This window comes from Hylobates moloch, unplaced genomic scaffold (assembly GCF_009828535.3).
Source record: "Hylobates moloch isolate HMO894 unplaced genomic scaffold, HMol_V3 SCAFFOLD_7, whole genome shotgun sequence".
NCBI classification, from domain to species: Eukaryota; Metazoa; Chordata; class Mammalia; order Primates; family Hylobatidae; genus Hylobates; species Hylobates moloch.
Genome location: NW_026652282.1, coordinates 42,357,198 through 42,380,905, shown reverse-complemented (window position 1 = coordinate 42,380,905; position 23,708 = coordinate 42,357,198). Strand labels below are relative to the sequence as shown.

The window sequence follows — 23,708 nt, the reverse complement described above, 5'->3', positions numbered from 1 at the left end:
ATTTTTTTCTTAATGAGGTGGGGTGTGGTGGCTCACACCTGTAATCCCAGCACTTTGGGAGGCCAAGGCAGACGGATCAGCTGAGGTCAGGAGTTGGAGACCAGCCTAGCCAACATGGCGAAACCGCATCTCTACTAAAAAAATACAAAAATTAGCCAGGAGTGGTGGCGCGTGCCTGCAATCCCAGCTACTAGGGAGGCTGAGACAGAATCACTTGAACCCAGGAGGCGGAGGTTGCAGTGAGCCGAGATCGCGCCACTGCACTCCAGCCTGAGCGACAGAGCAAGACTTCATCCAAAAAACTAAAAATGAAAGTAAATAAATATCTTTTTTCTTAAAGATAATATTACAAAGACTCAACTTTTAAAAATACTGACCTAGTTCAAATCTTTATTTTTATAATTTCCTATTTTTTAAGCTTTATTGAGATGTAATTCACACACATACAATACAATTCATCCATTTAACATCACAATTAAATTAGCTTTAGTACATTCAGAGTTGTGCAACCATCACAATAGAATTTTAGAATATTTTCATCACCCCCAAGAGAAACCCAGTACCTGTGAGCAGTCACTCCATTTCTACCACCTACCCCCATCCGAGTACTAGACAACCACTAATTTACTTTTTGTTTCCCCAGTTTTGCCTATTCTGGACATTTCATATAAATGGAATTATACAATATGTGGCCTTTCCCAACTGGCTTCTTTCATTTAACATGTTTTCAAAATTCATCCACATTGGCAGAATGTATCAGCACCTCGTTTCTTTTTATTACTGATTAATATTTCATTTTATGAACATACCACATTTTGTGTATCATTTCATCAGTTGATGGACATTTGGGTTGTTTCCACTTTTTGGCAAGTAGGAATAGCACTGCTGTGAACATTTGTGTTCAGGTTTTTGTGTGGCCATATGTTGGCATTTCTCCCACATAGATACCTAAGAATGGAATTGCTGGATCACATGGTACATTTATTTTTAACATTTTCAGAAATTGTCAAGCTGTTTCACAAAACAGCTGCACTATTTTACATCCTACCAGCAATGTAGAAGGTTCCAATTTGTCCACATCCTCTCCAACACTTGTTGTTATCTGTCTATTGGATTCTAGCCATCCTATGGGTGTGTAGTGTTATTGTGGTTTTGATTTCCATTTCTCTGATGGCTAATTACGTTGAGCAGTTTTTCATGTGCTTATTGGGCATTTGTATATCATCCATGGAGAAATGTCTATTCGAGTCCTTTGTCCATTTTTATTTATAGTTATTTATTTATTTGAGATGGAGTCTCGCTCTGTCAGCCAGGCTGGAGTGCAGTGGCACGATCTCAGCTCACTGCAACCTCTGTCTCCTGGGTTCAATCAATTCTCCTGCCTCAGCCTCCTGAGTAGCTGGGATTACAGGCCCACGCCACCATGCCTGTCTAATTTTTGTATTTTTAGTAGAGACGGGGTTTCACCATGTTGGCCAGTCTGGTCTCGAACTCCTGACCTCAAGTGATCCACCCACCTTGGCCTCCCAAAGTGCTGGGATTACAGGCATGAGCCACTCCGCCCAGCCTTTGCCCATTTTTTAGTTGGGTTATTTATGTTTTGTTGTTTTTTAGCAAAGTTTAAGTGTTCTTTATGTGCGCTTTTTGTCCCATATCTAAGAAACCATTAAGGCGCAGGATTTGAATGCATATCTGGCTCCAGCATTCATGTTCTTAGCCATTACACTACACTGCCTGTCTAGAAACTAAATGGCTGTTAGTAATATTGCACATTAAGTTATTATAAGGGTTTCATGTTGTGAGCTAAAAAACACCCATGGGGCAGACACTCTATATTCATCCTCCAACATCAGCACGGACTTCTGAAGGATTCTGGGCTGGAACTGTGATGCCATGTATTAGGGAGAAGGAATGAGGCTCGGACGAGAGCAGGACTGGTCCCCATGCTGCACACCGCACACCACTGTGATCTCCATGTGCTTCCTCTCGGCCATCACAGTCTCTCACAAACAGAGATTCACACACAGACACCCCTAATGCTAGGAGGTGTTCACTTTAATGAATTTTCTAGCAGGGTGATGGAAGCAAATCTAGTGACTCTAGGGCTATAGATATCCTGCCAGGAGGCCACACCAGGACTCTGAAGCAGGCAGCGTCTCTGCAGCGACTGTTTCCCCAGGGCAGCCACAGCTAAAGAGGTCTACCTGGAAGGAAGGTGCTCCCCCTGCAGCCTGCCATTCCCACTTGCTGTTTAATGCCCCCCAGCTGCATCCAGGGTATGCAACAGTCCTTGGGATGGAGAAACAGTAGGAGACCAGAAAAGAGGCAAGAGGAAGCCTGAACATACCCAGGATTGAGGTAGCAAGAGGGAGGGTAAGGTAGCCTATTCCAGGCATTGGGGAGTCACTAGAAGCAGCTCGAACAGTCTGGTTCCAGACAATAGCCAAGGGCTGAGCGAACATGCCAGGACACTAGAAAACAGCCACAGGGACTGAGAAAGAGTCTTGCAGTGACATGAACAGCCAGAGTACAGTCCTTGTAGTTGGGACAGGCAAAGACTCTACAATAGTCAAACCGAAGAGGAAATTGTCACCACATGTCATGCAACAGTGAGAACTACCTTGGAAACAGCCAGAGAAACAGCCGGAGGCTTAAAGGAAAAGTGTCTGGCCTTGAGGAACAGCAGGATTGTTGAATATATGGAGAACACAAACAGTCCTTGCATTTGGAAGACAGAGGAAAAGGGGATAAGACTCCACAGCCAAAAAGACCAAGGGACAATCCCTGACGCTCAATAAACAGTCAGAAAAATAAGAAAACAGCCTGAAGGCCTGGGAAACTGCCAGAGTTGAAGGAAACATTGCTGAGGTTGAAAGAACAGTCAACAAACCAGTGTACAGAGATCAGGGAACAATAACTGCACCTCATAGAGGGTCATCAGAAACTGCACAGTGTCATCACAGAGATCAAAGCCACTATATTGATGACCAGTGAGGATTCAACAGACACAGTGTTGGGAGCTACCACAGCATCAGCAAACATGGCTGTGGGAACTCATGAAGGTTAAAGACACCGTACCGGTAGCTAATACAGGATCATCTGAAACCATGATGTACTTTCATGAAGGGTAGGCTCTAATGAACCCCTGGCATTATGCCAGGCTCATGAGGTCAGCACACTGTACTAAGGGACAATGACACATCAGTGTGGCAGGGATGGGGCTGATACTGTGGTGGAGACAAAAACACTTTGTGGTGGCTAATCAGCAAAGAGTGACTAAGGGCTAATATGGGGAGAGCAGACAGGCTGAATTTTTTTGAAGACTGAAGACACTGTACTTGTGACCAAGATTAGCAGACACATAGCTGGGCATGATGGCGGGTGCCTGTAATCCCAGCTACTGGGGAGGCTGAAGCAGGAAAACTGCTTGAATCCGGGAGGTGGAGGTTGGAGTGAGCCAAGATTGCACCATTGCACTCTAGCCTGGGCAACAAGAGCGAAATTCCATCTAAAAAAAAAAAAAAAAAGATTAGCAGACACAGTGGTGACACTAATATAGGGTTGGCAGATACTGTGATTGAGAAACATGAGGCAGACTCCATAGTGGTGTCTAGTACTCGGCAGACACAGTGTTGAGGCTCATATAATCAGATTAGCAGACATAGTGATGGGCTCCAATGCAGGGCAGCGTGTGCTGTGATGGGGCATCATTGCATTCAAAGACATTCTATGCATGGTTGATGGAGGATCACCAGGCAGTGATGGCAGTCAATACAGGGTCAGCAAACACTGTGATTGGGTCTTACGAGAGCCAAAACCACTGTATTCATGGCCAGTGGGTGACCAGAAAGCCAAAGCTAATGTGGAATTGGCAGATACTGTACTGGGAGTTCATGGAGGTTAAAGTCTCTGTTCTTGTGACTAAGTGGGGATCAGCAGAGTGATAGTTGCTAAAGTTGGGTCAGCAAAGACATTGCTGGGGCCTCATGGGTGCTGAGGAAACTGTACTGTTGGCTAATGGAGGAGCAACAAACAGTGATAAGGGCTAATCTGGGGTCAGCAGACTCCACTGAGGCCTCAATGGGCCAATGGCACAATACTAGTGGCTAATGGGGGGATTCAGCAGACACAATGATTGAACTATGGTAAGGACAAAAATATGGTGATGGGCCCAAAAGCACGGCATCTGTGTGGGTGGCAAGTAAATCAGAAGACATTGTCTGTGCTGGTGGAAAGTAAATCAGAAGACATTCATGTATAGTCAGCAGATATACTCATGGGCTGTAATACATGGGCAGTTGACACACCATTAGGGGCTATTCTAGGGGAAGCAGACACCACTGGGTCCTCAAGCTTAAAAATCTTGCAACCTGGTAAGGGGGGATCAAAAGACAGTGACATGGTCATGCGAGTTCTGGAGACATTGTGCTGAGGCCCAAGAGGACCAAAGTCATCATATTGGTAGCTAATTGGGGAACAGCCATTGGGTACCATTGTGCTGTGCTGAGCCCACTGTGCTGTGGGCTCATGTGGCAGACACTGTACCCACAGCTAATAAAAAATCAGCAGACAGGCCCAGCATGGTGGTTCACACTTGTAATCCCAACACTTTGGGTGGCTGAGGCAGGAGGATCTCGAGTCCAGGAGTTTGAGACCAGCCTGGGCAACATAGCAAGATTCTGTCTCTTCAAAGAAATTTAAAAATTAGCCAGGCATGGTGGTGCATGCCTGTAGTCCCAGCTACTTGGGAGGCTGTAGCCAATGGGGAATTAGCAAACAAAATGGTGAAGCTAACATGGAATCAACAGACACTACATTAGGTCAACAGGAAGACAAAACACAGGGCTGTGAGCTAATGGGAGTCAGCTGTCACCATGCTAAGTCTAAAGGAGGGAAGTAAGACATGATACTGACTTAATGGAAGATCATCAGACACTAAGCTGGGGTTGAAGGTGGGTGATAAGACATGATGTGAGCTAATGGGCGATCACACATCGTGCTCTGGCTTAAAGGGGTGGTAAGAACTGCTGCGAATTAATGGAGGGGTTAGTAGACACTGGACTGCTGACTCATGGGGGTAAAAACTACTATGATGGTGGCTACTGGAGGATTGGCAGAGACTATCCTTAGGCTCTTGGGAGTCAAATCTACAGTGCAGTGTTGGCAAGTGAGGGAGCACCACGGATGGTGATGGTAGCCAACGAAAGTCAGTATACCCCAGACTGGGGCCTCAGAACATGTCATTTTCATGGGGCAAGACAATTTCTAAAGCCTTAGGAGGACCAAGTTGCCCACTGCCAAGAGTCTTTTATTTGCTCTAGCAATCAGTATTCCTGTTTACCTCCCAGGCAGCCCAGACATGACTCCTGAAATGGGAACAGGGGATGTTTTATTGCTTTGTTTTCACATTTCAATTGAGATATAATTTATATACAATAAAACAAATAAACCTTAAGTTTACCCACTTGATGACTATTGTATTCACACTCCAATGAAGATATGGAGTATTTCCGTCACCCCAGTAAGTTCCCTCCTACCCCTTACAAGTCAATTTTCACCCCAGAGGCAACAACTGTTCTGTTTTGTGTCACTATAAATTATCTTATTTATGTTTGGCATATTCCATAATAAAAATTTAAAAACAGCCGGGTGCGGTGGCTCACACCTGTGATCCCAGCACTTTGGGAGGCCGACGCGGGTGGATCATCTGAGGTCAGGAGTTCGAGACCAGCCTGACCAACATGGTGAAACTCTGTCTCTACTTAAAAGAGAAAACATTAGATGGGTGTGGCGGCACACGCCTGTAATCCCAGCTACTCAGGAGGCTGAAACAGGAGAATCACCTGAATCTGAGAGGCAGAGGTTGCAGTGAGCAGAGATCATGCCATTGCACTCCAACCAGGGCAACAAGAGCAAAACTCCATCTAAAAAGAAAAAAAAAAGGAGGGTGGTGAGCTAAAGATCGGAAGTATTGATGAAATGGCATCTTGATATACTTAATTAATACTTAATAGAGTGAGGGCATACTGCACAGAAAACACAAAAAGTGTATTTTATATATATTCAAATATATGCTGTATTGTGGGGTAGCTGATGAGTAATTCAAATACCTTGGATCACGATAATCATTAAAGGACACTCAGGAAAAAAGTAAAAAAGTACTTAATTTTTTAATTTTTTTCTTGAGATGGAGTCTTGCTGTGTCACCCAGGTTGGAGTGCAGTGGCACCATCCCAGCTCACTGCAACCTCCACCTCCCAGGTTCAAGTGATTCTTCTGCCTCAGCCTCCCGAGTAGCTGGGATTACAGGCATGCACCACCAAACCCAGCTAATTTTTACTAGAGACGGGGTTTTACCATGGTGGCCAGGCTGGTCTCAAACACCTGACCTCAAGTGATCCACCCACCTTGGCCTCCCAAAGTGCTGGGATTACAGGTGTGAGCCACTGTGCCCAGTCAAGTACTTAATTTTTTATCCATTTTCTGTGACATAGTGCTACCAAATATTTAAGGTAAAGGATTCACTTTTACTTATAAAAAAAGGTGTGGAGTCCCGATAAGATAAATAAGCAAGAAGGTGGGGAAGAACCATTGTTCTGAGAGACGACTAATCACAAACAACCTGCTGGCACAACAACCTGTTCCCAAATACCTTGTTCTGTGCAAAGCCCCAGCAGCACAAACTCATTGCTCACACAGTCCCTCCAGCACAACCCTATACAACTTCCCTCTAGCTCTTGCCTCTTTGCAGACAGCCCCTTTCTCTGCTGTGCTGCCCATTGCCTCCTTGCAACCTACTTTCCCTCTAATAGACTTGGTTTCTTTAATTCATGACTGCCTTGGTAAATTCTTTTACCAACCACGATGCCGGCCCCAGCCAGTGACAAAAGGTACAATGAAGAACATTTTTAGACAAAACTGAGAGGCTCACCACTAACAGACTCTTACTAAAGGATACTCTATGGAGTATTTTTCAGGCAAAGAAGAAAATGATCCTGGATGAAACGCAGAAAGTAATGAAGTGCAACCAAGGTGGTAAATATTTGGGTAAAATGAAATGAAAACTGCCCACATCAAACAAAAATGTTGTGTGGGGAGATGTGTGTGTGTGAGAGACACAAATATTATATGTAAGTATATATATAAACCCCACATCATTATATTTTGAAATATATATGTGTATACCTGTATAAACGCAAAACTGCTATTAAAAAATTAACTTTCATAGACAATTTCTTGGAGAAAACCATAAAATACTATTGAAGGGTAGGAAAGATGAGTTAAAAAATAAAGACAGGCCAGGTGCAGTGGCTCACTCCTGCAATCCCAACACTTTGGGAAGCCGAGGCAGGCAGATCACTTGAGGTCAGGAGTTCGAGACCAGCCTGGCCAACATAGAAAAACCCTATCTCTATTAAAAATACAAAACTTAGGTGGGCGTGGTTGTGTCCATCTATAGTCCCAGCTACTCAGAAGGCTGAGATACGAGAATCACTTGAACCAGGAGGCAGAGGTTGCAGTGAGCCAAGATTGCACAACCGCACTCCAGCATGGGTGATGGAGCGAGACTCTGTCTCAAATAAATAAATAGGCCAGGCACAGTAGCTCACGCCTGTAATCCCAGCACTTTGGGAGGCTGAGGTGGGCAGATCACCTGAGGTCAGGAGTTTGAGACCAGCCTGGCCAACATGGTGAAACCCCGTCTCTACTAAAAGTACAAAAATTAGCTGGGTGTGGTCATGCGTGCCTGTAATCCCAGCTACTCGGGAGGCTGAGGCATGAGAATTGCTCCATCCTGGGAGGCGGAGGTTGCAGTGAGCTGAGATCATGCCATTGCACTCCAGCCTGGGCAACAAGAGTGAAACTCCATCTCAAAAAATAAAAATAAAAAAGAAAAGAAAAGAGAGAGAGAGAAAGAAAAAGAGAGAAAGAAAAGAAAAGAACAAAAGAAAGAAAGACAAACCACATTCATGGAAGCCAAGGCTCAAAGCCATTTCATACCTTACAGATTGGCAATAATTTAAAGGACTGATAGTAAGTGCTGCTGAATGGCAAAATGAAAACTTTCTCAAACTGCTCATGGGAGTATAAATTAATACAATTTGGAAGGGAAATGTCAATACTTAATAAAGTTAAAAAACCTTCTGTATCAATCAGAGCCCAACTAGGAGACAAAAACCACACTAGTTATTTTAACACAGAGAACTTATAAATAATTTTAACTAGTTATGAGGTTGTAAACCAAATAACTGAAGAGACAAAAAGAGAACATTCAAGTTATCAGGGAGGTAGCAACTGCAGAAAACAGCTGGGTTGGCATAACAAAGAGAAGAAGTTGACAATTTTTTTGGAGACAGGGTCTTGCTCTGTTGCCCAAGCTGGAGCACAGTGGCGCAATCATGGCTTACTGCAGCTTCAACCTCCAGTCTCAGACTCCCAAGTACCTGGGACCACAGGTGGGGTCCCATGCCTAGCTGATTTTTGAATTTTTTTTGTAGAGATAGGGTTTCACCATATTTCCCAGGCTGGTCTTGACTCCTGGGCTCAAGCAATCCACCCACCTTGGCCTCCCAAAGTGCTGGGATTACAGGCATGATCCACTGCACCCAACCATAAATTGAAATTACTAAAACTTAGAAGGATGGAGGAGGGGTCCCATGTGACTAGAATTCACATCTCTAAGGAGGTGACACCAGCCAGCTGATGCTTGTGTCTCAGAGGGGATGGGCTACCATCTGTGAGTGCTGGAAAGCTGCAAACTAGATTAAACCGCTGCTATGACAAGGAACTGCTGGTGTCTGAGTGAAGCAGCAATGCTGAGAGGACACTCCAATGACCGGGAAGCTAATAGGAATATTAAAAAGGAGCAAGTCCCTTCTTCCCTCTCCAGCCCCAAAGTTTATATCTAGTATCTCTTATTGGCAAGGCCCAACAGGGAGCAGTTGACAAGGCCAAAATGTGGTTTGTAGAGTCACAAAGCACAGTCAAGAAGGGTGGGTTTGGAGCTGGGACACAATAGCTTAATAACCAGCACATTGCCTAAATCCTATGACCCAACAGTTCCACTTCTAGATTTAGACACTAAACTCGAAAAAGATACAAATGTCTTTTACTAGGGGAATGGAGAGATAAATGACTAGCCAGACCTATACTTATCAACAAGGACGGATCTTGGAAAGGTAACATTACATGAAAAAAGCAAGCTGCGGAAATTTAAATACAGTGTGAGCCCATTTATATAAAATTATATAAAGACAATATAGTAGTATGTATTGCACACTTCATGCTATACCAAAAAATTGTCACAGGAGATTGAAATTCTAAATGTTGAAAGGAAAACCTTTAGAGGAAAGTATAGGAGAATATTATCACCTTGAAACTGATAATATTAAAATATAAAACTTTAGCCAGGCACGGTGGCTCACACCTGTAATCCCAACACTTTTAGAGGCTGAAGCGGGTGGATCACCTGAGGTCAGGAGTTAGAGACCAGCCTGGCCAACGTGGTGAAACCCCATCTTTACTAAAAATACAAAAATTAGCCAGGCATGGTGGTGCACACCTGTAATCCCAGCTACTCGGGAGACTGAGACAGGAGAATCGCTTGAACCCGGGAGGCGAAGGTTGAAATGAGCTGAGGTCATGCCATTGCACTCCAGCCCGGGCCACAGAGTGAGACTCCATCTCAAAAAAATAAAAAATAAATAAATAAATAAAATATAAAACTTCAGCAGAAGAAAACAGATGACAAAATTTTAAAAACCAACGACAGTCTGGGAGAAGATATTTGCAACACATATGACTAAAAAAAAAGGATTTTTATATTCTCATATGTTAAAAAACAACATTTAAACCAAAAAGCAAGAGATGAACAGCCCATTTGAAAACAATGAGCAGAGGACATGAACAGTCAATGCACAGAAGAAAAAACCCAAATAGCCAATCAACAGATAAGATGTTCACACACCACTAATTAGGGAAATCCGAATAAAAACAATGAGCTATCCCCTAAGGGGATCAGGTCATATTTTGATACAAATGTAGGTGCCAAATTTTCATGGGCACACTGTGTGCCCTGGTGATCATATGCCCCAAGGAGCTTGATCCAATGGTGAGGGAAGTCTTCAGGGAGAGGCTTTCTTCATTGTACAATGCCAGGACCAGCCTATGTGAGTTCTCTGATGTTCTGTGAGGTGTGCTTTCCGGCAGAAAGCTTTCCCACATTCTTGACACTCAAAGGGTCTCTCTCCTGTGTGAATTCGCTGATGTTCAATGAGGCGTACTTTCACATAGAAGGCATTTCCACATTCACTACATTCATAAGGTTTGTCTCCTGTGTGAGTTCTCCGGTGTTGACAGAGGGATTTCTTCATACTGAAGATTTTCCCACATTCACTACATTCATAGGGTTTCTCTCCTGAATGCATCCTCTGATGTTCAATTAGGCGTGCTTTCACATAGAAAGCATTACCACACTCATTACATTCGTAAGGTTTCTCTCCTGTGTGAATTCTCTGATGGATCCCAAGAGATGAGTGCACCCTGAAAGATTTCCCACATTCATTACACTGATAGGGCTTTTCACCTGTGTGAGTTCTCTGATGATTATTGAGAGTCATCTTCATTCGGAAGAATTTCCCACATTCACCACACTCATAGGGTTTCTCACCTGTGTGAATTCTTTGATGCTGATTTAGGGATTTCTTTGCACGGAAGTTTTTCCCACACTCCCCACATTCATAAGGTTTCTCCCCTGTGTGAGTTCTGTGGTGTTGGGTAAGGGATATCTTTACACGAAATGTTTTCCCACATTCACTACATTCATAGGGTTTCTCCCCTGTGTGAGTTCTCTGATGAATCATGAGGGTTGCCTTCTCAGAAAAGGTTTTCCCACATTCAGTACATTCATAGGGTCTCTCTCCAGTGTGTGTTCTTGTATGTAGGATGAGTTGTGACTTCCTGCCAAAAGATTTCCCACATTCATTACATTCAAAGGGCCTCTCCCCTGTGTGAGTTTTCTGATGAGCAATGAGGTATGATCTTGCACTGAAGGTTTTTGCACATTCACTGCATTCATAGGGTCTCTCTCCTGTGTGTATTCTCAGATGTTCAACAAGGTTTGATTTCCTACAGTAAGCTTTCCCACATTCATGACATTCAAAGTTTTTATCTCCTCTGGGTGTTCTTTTATGTCTAACAAAGCCTGTTTTCTCATGGAAGGCTTTCCTGCATCCATTATATTCAACATTTTGATCCAATGTTTGAATCTTCTGATGGTGAAGAAGGTCATTATCATGCCTGAGGGCATTATCCACAACAGAACCATTGCCACACAGCAGTGAGAGAGATCCTTTAAAAATAAATCACAGCATGTCACTCTTTTATGTAAAATCCCAAATTGGCTTCTCTTGTCACAGTATAAAATTAAACTCCTTAACACAACCTTTAAAACTCGATTCCAGCCAGGCACAGTGGCTCACGCCTGTAATCCCAGCACTTTGGGAGGCCAAGGCAGGCGGATCACTTGAGGTCAGGAGTTTGAGATCAGCCTGCCCAACATGGCAAAACTCCATCTCTACTAAAAATACAAAAATTAGCTGGCCATAATGGTGCCCGCCTGTAATCCCAGCTACTCGGGAGGCTGAGGTAAGAGAATCACTTGAACCCAGGAAGTGGAGGTTACAGTGAGCTGAGATCGTGCCACTGCACTCCAGCCTGGGCGACAGAGTGAGACTCCGTCAAAAAACAAACAAACAAAAAACCCTCTATTTCTCTTTTTTTTTTTTTTTTTTTTTTTGAGACGGAGTCTCGCTCTGTCGCCCAGGCTGGAGTGCAGTGGCGCGATCTCGGCTCACTGCAAGCTCTGCCTCCCGGGTTCACGCCATTCTCCTGCCTCAGCCTCTCCGAGCAGCTGGGACTACAGGCGCCCGCCACCACGCCCGGCTAATTTTTTGTATTTTTAGTACAGACAGGGTTTCACCGTGGTCTCGATCTCCTGACCTCGTGATCTGCCCGCCTCGGCCTCCCAAAGTGCTGGGATTACAAGCGTGAGCCACCGCGCCCGGCCAAACCCTCTGTTTCTTAAAAATCAGTATCTATCCTTCTTACCTTGCACTGATTTTCTTTTCACCATCAAACATATGATGTATTTGTTCGTTTCTGGTCACTTTCCCCCACTATATTGTAAGCTCCAAGAGAACAGAGATATTATTTTATTCACTACCAGTTTCCCACACCTAGAACATACCCAGCATATAACTGATACTCATTTAAAGTTTCATAGATGACTAAATGAATATATGAATGAATGCCTGATAACAGAAAGCATCCAAGGCAATGGAGGGGAGGAAGAATAAATGTTGCCAGGCGTGGTGGCTCATACCTCTGACCCTAGCACTTCGGGAGGCCATGGCAGGTGGATCACTTGAGCCCAGCAGTTCAAGACCAGCCTGGGCAACATAGTGAGATTCTGTCTCTACAAAAAAAATAATAATAATACAAAAATCAGCCAGGCGTGGTGGTGTGCACCTGTAGTCCCAGCCACTAGGGAGGCTGCCCTGGAAAGGTCGCTTAAAACCGGGCAGCTGGCTGGGCGCGGTGGCTCACGCCTGTAATCCCAGCACTTTGGGAGGCCGAGGCGGGCAGATCACGAGGTCAGGAGATCGAGGCCATCCTGGCTAACACGGTGAAACCCCGTCTCTACTAAAAAATACAAAAAATTAGCCGGGCGTGGTGGCGGGTGCCTGTAGTCCCAGCTACTCGGGGGGCTGAGGCTGGAGAATGGCATGAACCTGGGAGGCGGAGCTTGCAGTGAGCCGAGATCACGCCACTGCACTCCAGCCTGGGCAACAGAGTAAGACTCTGTCTCAAAAAAAAAATAAAATAAAAAATAAAATAAATAAATAAATAAATAAATAAATAAATAAAACCGGGCAGGTGAGGTTTTAAGTTGAGGTTGAGCCATGATTGCACCACTGCACTCGAGCCTGGGCAACAGAGAGACACTCTGTCTCAAAAAAATAAAAGAATAAATGTTTAAGATGAGGCAGAGATAAATAAGAGTGGTAAATAACTTAAAAATCAAGATAAAGGCTAGGTGCGGTGGCTCATGCCTGTAATCCCAGCACTTTGAGAGGCCAAGGCAGACGGATCACTTGAGGTCAGGAGTTCGTGACCAACCTGGCCAACATGGTGAAACCCTGTCTCTACTAAAAGTACAAAAATTAGCCAGGTGTGGTGGCACGCACCTGTAATCCCAGCTGCTCGGGAGGCTGAGGCAGGAGAATCGCTTGAGCCCGGGAGGTGGAGGTTGTGGTGAGCTGAGATCGCACCACTGTACTCCAGCCTGGATGACAGAGTGAGACTCCATCAAAAAAAAAAAAATCAAGATAAAACAGGAGAAAGCACTGAAGTTTGAGTGTGATATTAAGATGTGTGACTTTGGTATCTGAAGCATGTAGACCTTCTGTCCTTATTTTCAAAGAGCTAGGAACTCTAAAAAGAGATTCCTAGAAAGTGTTGCACAAGCATACCCTTTGACCTGAATTCCTGGGCTCTTATTTCCCCTATTTTCCATATGTCCAGTTCTTGCCCACTTACCTGAGTAACCATGGCCTGAGGATTCCTCCTCTAATATCCACAGCTCTTCCCCTCGCTCCAACTTGAAGATCATCTCTGGTTTGGCCACGCAGAGGCCTGTTAATGGGAAATGGCACAGGACGTGGGCCAAGTTGTCTGAGCTCTAGGGCCTCTGATGGAGGAGGAAGGTGCATCTTCATGAGCTGCACAAGGAAGGGGGCCCATTTAAACCTTTCATTGGGGAAGTAAGAACGCACACATTTTTCCTGGTGCCCTAAACTGATTACTCATCTGTGATTCTCAATATCATTAAATCCTCGCAAGGCTGCACATGTTACAGCAACCAAGAAAGGAAACACACGCTCTCAGGAGTTACACGGACAATCATCCTCACCTACAGATGCCAGGTTGCTGTAGGTCTCCAGCATCACATCCTTGTGCATGGTCCTCTGAGCAGGGTCCAGTCTGTGCCACTCCTGTCGGGTGAAATCCACAGCCACATCCTCGAATGACACGGACCCCTGTAATAACAATCTCCAATGATCAGAATGGGACACATGAAAAAGATGTGCAGGAACTAATCTTCTCAATGGAGCCCTGTTGAAAGTTGACTAAATAGAGCTACACTGGATACCTGATTTTGTGTCTTGCTTGATATACTTTTGGGATGGGGGGTACCTGGGACAGCTTTATTACTGTGTTAATTTATTAATGCATGAAGAAAAGACCACCACACTCCTGAGTTAACACTATGTGCCTCAGTAAGCATATTTCTGGAAAACCAATAAAAAAACAAACAAACACTATGTGCCTGGACGTGTGCAAGTTGCTGGGTTAAAAAATGAAGAAGGAGGCTGGGTGCAGTGGCTCATGCCTGTAATGCCAGCACTTTGGGAGGCCAAGCTGGGCGGATTGCCTGAGGTCAGAAGTTCAAGACCAGACTGGCCAACAGAGATGGGTGAAACCCCATCTCTACTAAAAATACAAAAATTAGTTGGGCATGGTGGTGCACATCTGTAGTCCCAGCTACTCAGGAGAATCACTTGAACCCAGGAGGCGGAGGTTGCAGTGAGCCAAGATCACACCACTGCACTCCAGCTTGGGCGACAGAGCAAGACTCCGTCTCAAAGGAAAAAAAAGAAGCTGGCTGGGCATGGTGGCTCACGCTGTGATCATAGCACTTTGGGAGGCCGAGGCAGGCGGATCACTTGAGGTCAGGAGTTCGAGACCAGCCTGGCCAACATGGTGAAACCCCATCTCTACTAAAAATACAAAAAAAAAAAAAAAAATTAGCCGGGCATGGTGGCAGTTGCCTGCAATCCCAGCTACTTGGGAGCCTGAGGCAGGAGAATCACTTGAACCCGGGAGGTGGAGGTTGCAGTGAGCTGAGATTGCGCCACTGCACTCCAGCCTGGGCAACAGAGAGACCCTGTCTCAAAACAAACAAAACAAAATATATTTATACTTATAAATCATACGGAAGTGCTGTTCTGTGGGAGAAAGGGAGACAGTATTGCTCCCAGGATAACTGCATGAACAGCTGGGATGAGGCTGGAGTCATGTATAGACATTAGCAAAACAGGAGAGACAATGAGTTGATGGAAGAAAAATTGAGATAGACTTTGGAGTGTTTATGGAACATACTGACGGAGATGTCCAGCTGGAGCTCAAGAGAGAAGGCTAGCAGAGGCCAAGGTTTGGGAGGTAAGATCATTCCAGTACTAGCTGAAACCACCAGAATAAATTGGATAGCTAAGAAAGAGCACAGTTTGAGAGAAGTACCAAGTACAGAGTTTGAGGGAACACCAATATGCTATGAAGGTTGCAGAGTAAATTCTTGATATGGTTTGGATCTGTGTCTCCACCCAAATCTCATGTTGAATTGTAATCCCCAATGTTGGAGGTGGGGCCTGGTGGGAGGGGATTGGATCATGGGGGTGGTTTCTCATGGTTTAACACCATCCTCCCTTGGTGCTGTCATCGCCATAGTGAGTTCTCATGAGATCTGGTTGTTTAAGAGTGTGTGGCACCTGTGCCCCAATTCCTCCTGCTCTGGCCATGTAAGATGTGCCTGCTGTCCGGGCGTGGTGGCTCACGCCTGTAATCCCAGCACTTTGGGAAGCTGAAGCAGGTGGACAGCTTGAGCCCAGGAATTTGAGCAGACTGGGCAACATGGTGAAATCCTGTCTCTACAGACAAACAAACAAAAATTAGCCGGGCATGGTGGTGCATGCCTATAATCCCAGCTACTTGAGGGGCTGAGGCAGGAGGATCACTTGAGCCCAGGAGGTCGAGACTGCAGTGAGCCAAGATCACACCACTGCACTCCAGCCTGTGTGACAGAGTGAGATCCTATCTTACACACACACACACAAAGATATGCCGCCGGGCACGGTGGCTCACGCCTGTAATCCCAGCACTTTGGGAGACTGAGGTGGGTGGATCACCTGAGGTCAGGAGTTTGAGACCAGCCTGGCCAACATGGTGAAACCCCATTTCTACTAAAATACAAAAATTAGCGGGGCATGGTGGTGCACGCCTGTAATCCCAGCTACTCAGGAGGCTGAGGCAGGAGAATCACGAATCACTTGAACCCAGGAGGCAGAGGTTGCAATGAGCCAAGATCGTGCCCTTGCACTCTAGCCTGGGCGACAAGAGTGAAACTCCGTCTAAAAAAAAGTAAAAAAATGTCTTCCTTCTTCCTCTTTGCCTTCTGCTATGGATTGGAAGTTTCCTGAGGCCTCCCCAGAAGCTGTTATGCTTTTTGTACAGCCTGCAGAACCATGAGCCAATTAAATCTCTTTTCTTTATAAATTACCCAGTCTCAGGTATTTCTTTATAGCAATGCGACAACAGACTAATACAATTATTAGATGGTAGAAATAGAACCAGGAAAGTGTGGGGTGTTGGAAGGTAGGAGGGGAGACAGTTTCATGTAACAGTGCCATTTCCAGTTTAAAGTGATAGGTAAGAAATGAGCTGGGTATGGTGGTGCAGGCCTGTAACCCCAGCTACTTGGGAGGCTGAGGCAGGAGAACTGCTTGAACCCGGGAGGTGGAGGTTGCAGTGAACCAAGCTCCAACTCAAAAAGAAAAGAAAAGAAAAGAAAAAAGAAATGGAAGAGATATTACTATATACCTCCAATGACATTAAAATGAGAGTAAGAGAATGCCACGAACATTTTTATTCACATAAACTCACCAACTTAGATGAAATGGACCAATTCCATGAAATATACAAAACACCAAAACTTACCCAAAGAGAAACAGACAACTGAATGGAATATCAATTAAAGAAACTGAATTTGTGGTTTAAAACCCTCCAAAAAAGAAATTCCCAGGCCTTGATAGTTTCACTAGTAAATTCTACCAAATATTTAAGGAATACATCAGTTCTATACAATCTTTCCTCTTCCATTTTCTAGACAAGGACACTTCTTATTTTATGAGGCCATCATTATCCTGATTACGAAATCAGACAAAGACATGACAAGAAAAGAAAAATGCAGTCCAATATCCCTTATAAACATAGAAGTAAAAAGCCTCAACAAATATTAGCAAATCAAATCAAGCAACATATGTAAACACATAGCATGATCAGTTGGTGTTTATCCAGAGAACGCAAGGCTGGCTGAACATTTTTAAATCAATCAATATAATCCACCATATTAAGAAACTAAAACAGAAAAACCATACAATCATCAATTGATACAGAAAAGTCATTTGACAAAATTCAACATTCATTCCTGACAAAAACTCTCATCAAAGTGGGAATAGAAGGAAACTTCTTTAACCTGATAAAGATCATCTACCAAAAACCTACAGCTAACATCACACATAATGAAAAAGACTGAATGCTTTCCCTAGAAGATCAGGAAAAAGGCAAGAGATGTCCACTTTTACAAATCCTATTCAAAACCAAAATCCTATTCAAAGTCCTACTTTAGTGAAATCAGATAAGAAAAAGAAAATAAAAGGCATATAACTGGTTGGAAAGAATAAATAAAACCGTCTCTGTTCTCACACAATATGATTGTCTATGTAGAAAATCCCAAGGAATCTACAAAGAAGCTCTTAGCAAAACTGCAAGACACAAAGTCAACTGATTGAAGTCAATCATATTTCGGCCGAGCATAGTGGCTGACGCCTGTAATCCCAGCACTTTGGGAGGCCCAGGCAGGCCTATCACCTGAGGTCAGGAGTTCAAGACCAGCCTAGCCAACATGGCAAAACCCTGTCTCTACTAAAAATTTTTAAAATTAGCCAGGTGTAGTGGTGCGTGCCTGTAATCTCAGCTACTCAGAAGGCTGAGGCAGGAGAATCACTTTAACTGGGGAGGCCAAAGTTGCATTGAGCCAAGATCGCACACTGCACTCCAGCCTGGGTGACAGAGTGAGACTCTGTCTCAAAAAAAAAAAAGGGAGAGAGAGAGAGAGAAAGAAATACAGTAAATGCAATATATACACACAGTAATTATAACATAAAATAAAATGAGAGAATTGAGACCAAGCTTAACAGTAACGCGAATAAATACGAATGGACTTAATTCGCTTATTAAAGGAAAAAGGGAGCCAAATGTGGTGGCTCACACCTATAATCCTAGCACTTTGGGAGGCTGAGGTGGGAGGATTGCTTGAGGCCAGGAGTTCAAGACCAGCCTGGCCAACATAGGAAGATACCAACTCTATCTATTTAAAATAATAATAATAATATTTTTAATAAAATATTAAAGCAAAGCTATGAGGACACAAAGGCATAAGAATGATACAATGGACTTTGGGGACTGAGAAGAAAGGGTAGGGGGAAGAGGGATAAAAGACTACACATTGGGTATACTGCTTGGGTGATGGGTGCACCAAAATCTCTGAAGTCACCACTACAGAACTTCCTCATGTAACCAAACACCAACCATTCCCCAAAACCTATTGAAATAAAAAAGAAACTGAAAAATAAAAATGAAAAAAACCTAAAAATATATAAAAGCTATGTTTTCCATGTAAAAGCAAAGTACAAAAGACAAATGCATTTGATTACTATTACATATGTCTGGCTGGGCTGTTCTATTGATGGGTCAGCAATATTTAGGTGAGTAATAAAATAAAAACATATACAATCAAAAAAATAAATAAAATAAAAAGGGTTTAATATTGCCTCATAAAGCAAAGCCCAGCATTATGCTGCATACAAGAGACATGATTAAAACACAGTCATGCAAAAGGCTAAAATTAAAGGGTTGGACAAAAATTTACCAAATGCCTAATAAACTTGCACATGTTCCTGATGTGGTTTGGCTCTGTGACCCCATCCAAATCTCATGTTGAATTATGATCTTCACCATTGGAGGAGGGGCCTGCTGGGAAGTGATTGGAACATGGGGGTGGATTTCTCCCTTGTTCATTTTTTTTTTTCAAGACAGAGTTTTGCTCTTGTTGCTGAGGCTGGAGTACAATGGCGTGATCTTGGCTCACTGCAACCTCCACCTCTGAGGTTCAAGCGATTCTCCTGCCTCAGCCTCCTGAGTAGCTGGGATTACAGGTGCATGCCACCATGCCCAGCTAATTTTTTGTATTTTTAGTAGAAATGTGGTTTCATCATGTTGGCCAGGCTGGTCTCGAACTCCTGACCTCAGGTGATCCGCCTGCCTCAGCTTCCCAAAGTGCTGGGATTACAGGCGTGAGCCACCACGTCCAGCCTCCCCCTTCTTCTTGTGATAGTGATTGAGTTCTCACAAGATCTGGTTGTTTAGTGTGTGGCACTTCCCCCTTTGCTCTCTCTCTCCTGCTGCCATGTGAGACATGCCTTGCTTCCCCTTCACTTTCCACCATAACTGTAAGTTTCCTGAGTCCTCCCCCGAAGCAGAAGCCTGTCCAGCCTGTGGAACCATAAGTCAATTAAACCTCTATTCTTTATAAACTACCCAGGTTGTTCTTTATAGGAGTGTGAGAACAGACTAATACAGTACCCCAAACCTAAAATAAAAGTTAAAAAAAATTTTTTTAAATAAATAATAAATAAACAAAGTCAAGACAATAGAGAATAAGAATAATATCCAGGGCACTTGGTTAGGAATTAGAGAAAGCCATACCTGAAACCCAAGTCTAGATATCTAGACTGGCGTTATGGTTCACAACATCATATTCAGTCACTCATTTATATATAGATAATGCAGGGGTTTTTTCTATGCTTAAGTTCATTGATTCCTTTGTCATCTGCATTCTGCTGTCGAGTCCATTTCTGAGTTTCCATTTTGATTATTGTATTTTTAAGTTCTAAAATTTCCATTTGGTTACTTTTTATGGCTGTTTGTTTGTTTCAGATGGATTCTCCCTCTGTCTGCCAGGTGCGTTGGCTCATGCCTGTAATCCTAGCACTTTGGGAGGCCGAAGCGGGCAGATCACCTGAGGTCAGGAGTCTGAGACCAGCCTGGCCAACATGGTGAAATCCCGTCTTTACTAAAAATACAAAAATTAGCAGGGCATGGTGGTGTGCGCCTGTAATCCCAGCTACAGGGAGGCTGAGGTGGCAGAATTGATTGAACCTGAGAGATGGAGGTTGCAGTGAGCCGATATCAAGCCACTGCACTCCAGCCTAGGCAACAGAGTGAGACTCTATCTCAAAACAAACAAACAAACAAACAAACAAACAAACAGTCTGGCTCTGTTGCCCAGGCTGCAGTGCAGTGGCTCCATCTCAGCTCACTGCAACCTCCACCTCCTGGGTTCAAGCAATTCTCATGCCTCAGCCTCCCAAGTAGCTGGGATTACAGGCGCTTACCACCACATCCAGCTAATTTTTGTATTTTTAGTAGAGACAGGGTTTCACCATGTTGGCCATGCTGGTCTCCAACTCCTGACCTCAAGTGATCTGCCCTCCTCGGCCTCACAAATTGCTGGGATTACAGGCGTGAGCCTCTGTGCCTGGCGACTTTTCATGTCTTTTATTTCTTTGCTGGGGATTTCTATTTTTTTATGGAAACTTTCTAAAAAAGTTTGTTTTGAGTGTGTTCATAATTGTTGAAGTATTTTTATGATGGCTGCTTTAAAATCCTTGTCAAGTAATTCTAGACTCTGTATCATCTCAGTGCTGGCACCCATTGATTTTTTTCTCATTCAAATTGAAATGTTCCTGGTTCTTGATATAACATATAACTTTTGGATTTTTGTATAATGAGTAAACAATATCTTGGTCAGGCAAGGTAGCTCATGCCTGTATCCCAGCATTTTGGGAGGCTGAGGCAGGCAGATCAATTGAGCCCAGGAGTTCGAGACAAGCCTAGGCAACAGGGCAAAACCCAATCTCTACTAAAAATACAATAAATTAGCCGGGTGTGGTGGTGCACACTTGTAGTCCCAGCTACTTAGGAGGCTGAGGTGGGAGAATCACCTGAGCCCAGCCAGTCAAGGCTCCAGTGAACCGAGATCCTGCCACTGCACTCTAACCTGGGTGACAAGAGTGAGACCCCGTCTCAAAAAATAATAATAACTAGATACTGGGGTATTATAGTACAAGACTCTGGAGCTTATTTTTTTGTTTGTTTTTCAAGACAGAGTTTCACTCTTGTTGCCCAGGCTGGAGTGCAGTAGCATGATCTCAGCTCACTGCAACCTCTGTTTCCTGGGTCCAAGAGATTCTCCTGCCTCAGCCTCTCTAGTAGCTGGGATTACAGGTGTCTGCCACCACACCCAGCTAATTTTTGTGTGTGTGTGTATTTTCAGTAGAGATGGGGTTTCACCTGTCTCTACAGGGTTTCACCCTGTTGGCCAGGCTGGTCTCGAACTCCTGATTTCAGGTGATCCACCCGCCTCGGCCTCCCAAAGTGCTAGGATTACAGGCATGAGCCACTGTGCCCGGCCTGGAGCTTATTTAATCATCCAATTTAATGTACCCTATTCAGATGATGGTGACACTAAAAGCCCAGACTTCACCACTCTGCAATATATGCATGTAACAAAGCTGTACTTGTATCCTCTAAATCCATAAAAAATCTTTAGGCTGGGCACGGTGGCTCATGCCTGTAATCCCAGCACTTTGGGAGGCCAAGACAGGCGGATCATGAGGTCAGGAGATCGAGACCATCCTGCGTAACACGGTGAAACCCCATGTCTACTAAAACTACAAACAAAAATTAGCCGGGCATGGTGGCGGGTGCCTGTAGACCCAGCTACTCGGGAGGCTGAGACAAGAGAATGGCATGAACCCAGGAGGCGGAGTTTGCAGTGAGCTGAGATCACGCCACTGCACTCCAGCCTGGGCGACAGAGGGAGACTCCAACTCCAAAAAAAAAAAAAAATTAAAAAATTTATCAAATGCAAACAATAAAGTAACAGCAATAGCCTATATAAGCTGAAAACTACAAGAATGAAAGAAGAAATAGAAATATTCTCTAATGGTAGACTTTTAACATACCATTCACAGAATAAGACAGATTAAATGGACAAAATATAAGTAATAATATAAAAGACCTAAACCACATAATCAGTAAGGTTGATCTTCTGGATGTATATATATTGAACACCACACCTTGATCATATAGAATATACTTTTTCTCACGTGCACATAAAATATTCACAAAACTTGGTCAAATACTAGGGCACAAAGAAAACAACTTTGGTAGGTTCCTTAAGATACATATATTACAAACAACGTTGATCACAATCAATAAAACAAAATTAATAATTAGAAATTGACAAGCTGCTTCTAAAATTCATATGGAAATTAAAAGGGCCTCGAACAGCCAAAGCAATTTTGAAAAGGAAGAAAAAAGCTAGAGGATTTATATACCTAATTTCAACACTTACTATAAAGCTACAGTTCTCGGTCAGGCATGGTGGCTCTTGCCTGTAATCCCAGCACTTTGAGAGGCCAAAGCGGGAGGACTGCTTGAGCCCAGGAGTTCAAGACCAGCCTGGGCAACATAGTGAGACCCTGTCTCTCCAAATATAAAAAATTATTGGGTGTGATGGCGCACACCCGTGGTCCTAGCTACCTCGGAGGCTGAGGTGGGAGGTTTGCTTGGGGCAGGGAGGTGGAGGCCGCAGTGAACTGTGATTGGGCCACTGCGCTCTGGCCTGGGCAACATAGTGAGGCCTTGTCTCAAAAAATAAAAAACTGAAGAGCAAGCTAGGACTGACTTAAATACAATAGTGACATACATGACCAACAGAGGTGGTTGATAAATGCAACAAAAATCCAAGGGCCCACTCAAATGGTGAAATTCTTAGGAATAACCTGGGCAGGATCCACCCCTAACATCCCCCAAGCAAGAAAAAAATGAACTGCTGTCACTGCCTACTACCCCTGGTACTACGCGAGAAACACAGTACCTAATCAGGTTACTTGTAATTTGCAGGATGCATGTTCCACATCTGAGAATATTGCTAGCTTCCCTCCATTAAACAACACAAAAGAAGGCCATATTTAAGCAGGCTATGTCTGAATTGCAAAGAGCAGATGCTCTCTTGATGCTTTTGAGCCCTTATATAAGATCCATGGGCAGACATGATTTTGAAAATGTCTGCAACTTGTATTTATAGAGACTGAAGATTGTGGCAAAAGCCCATGAGTGCTACCCAACAGCAATGGCTGAGGTTTTGGATCAGAGAATTTCCAGATGTGGTGGTATGGTGATTTTTTTGTGAATGAAAGATAAAATAATCTTGAAACCTGAAATACCCATAATGTCCTAGGTGATGTCAGAGAAACATTCTAATAAAGAAGGCAATGCCCAGAAGAGTTCCATAATATAATGGAAACAGTTTATACGAGAACATGCTACTGGAGGATTGCAAGGCAGTACTCATCGTATTCAGCATTTCCTCTATGGCCAACTTTGAAACCACCAGAGGAACTGACAGCTCCTACCGCCACATGGACGGAACCCTGTGAACAGCTCTCATGATGGAGCACAGGGTCTCATGCCTATAGTCCCAGCACTTTGGGAGGCCGAGATGGGAGGACTGCTTTAGGCCAGGAGTTCAAGACCAGCCTGGAGAACATAGGGAGAATCCATCTCTACAAAACATATAAAAAATTACCCAGGCATGGTGGCACATGCCTGTAGTTCCAGCTACTCAGGTGGCTGAGGCGGGAGGATCGCCTGAGCCCAGGAGGTCGAGGCTGCAGTGAGCCCTG

General features: G+C 44.0%; 1 protein-coding gene across 3 annotated transcripts in view; it reads right to left on the bottom strand.

Moving 5' to 3' along the window:
- Positions 1-6,464: 6,464 nt before the first annotated feature.
- Positions 6,465-23,708, bottom strand: part of ZNF157 (zinc finger protein 157) — a 47,770-nt gene continuing 30,526 nt past the window's right edge. For 2 of the 3 annotated variants that reach the window (XM_032756798.2, XM_032756799.2), the window contains exons 3-5: positions 13,973-14,099; positions 13,600-13,695; positions 6,465-11,350 (exon numbers count right to left, since the gene is read on the bottom strand). In XM_032756798.2, the coding sequence (XP_032612689.1) occupies positions 10,125-11,350; positions 13,600-13,695; positions 13,973-14,099 (1,449 nt within the window). In that variant the 3' untranslated portion in view covers positions 6,465-10,124. Of the gene's footprint in view, positions 11,351-12,108; positions 12,196-13,599; positions 13,696-13,972; positions 14,100-23,708 lie in introns of those variants that run through there. The other variant, XM_032756801.2, reaches the window with a different exon arrangement.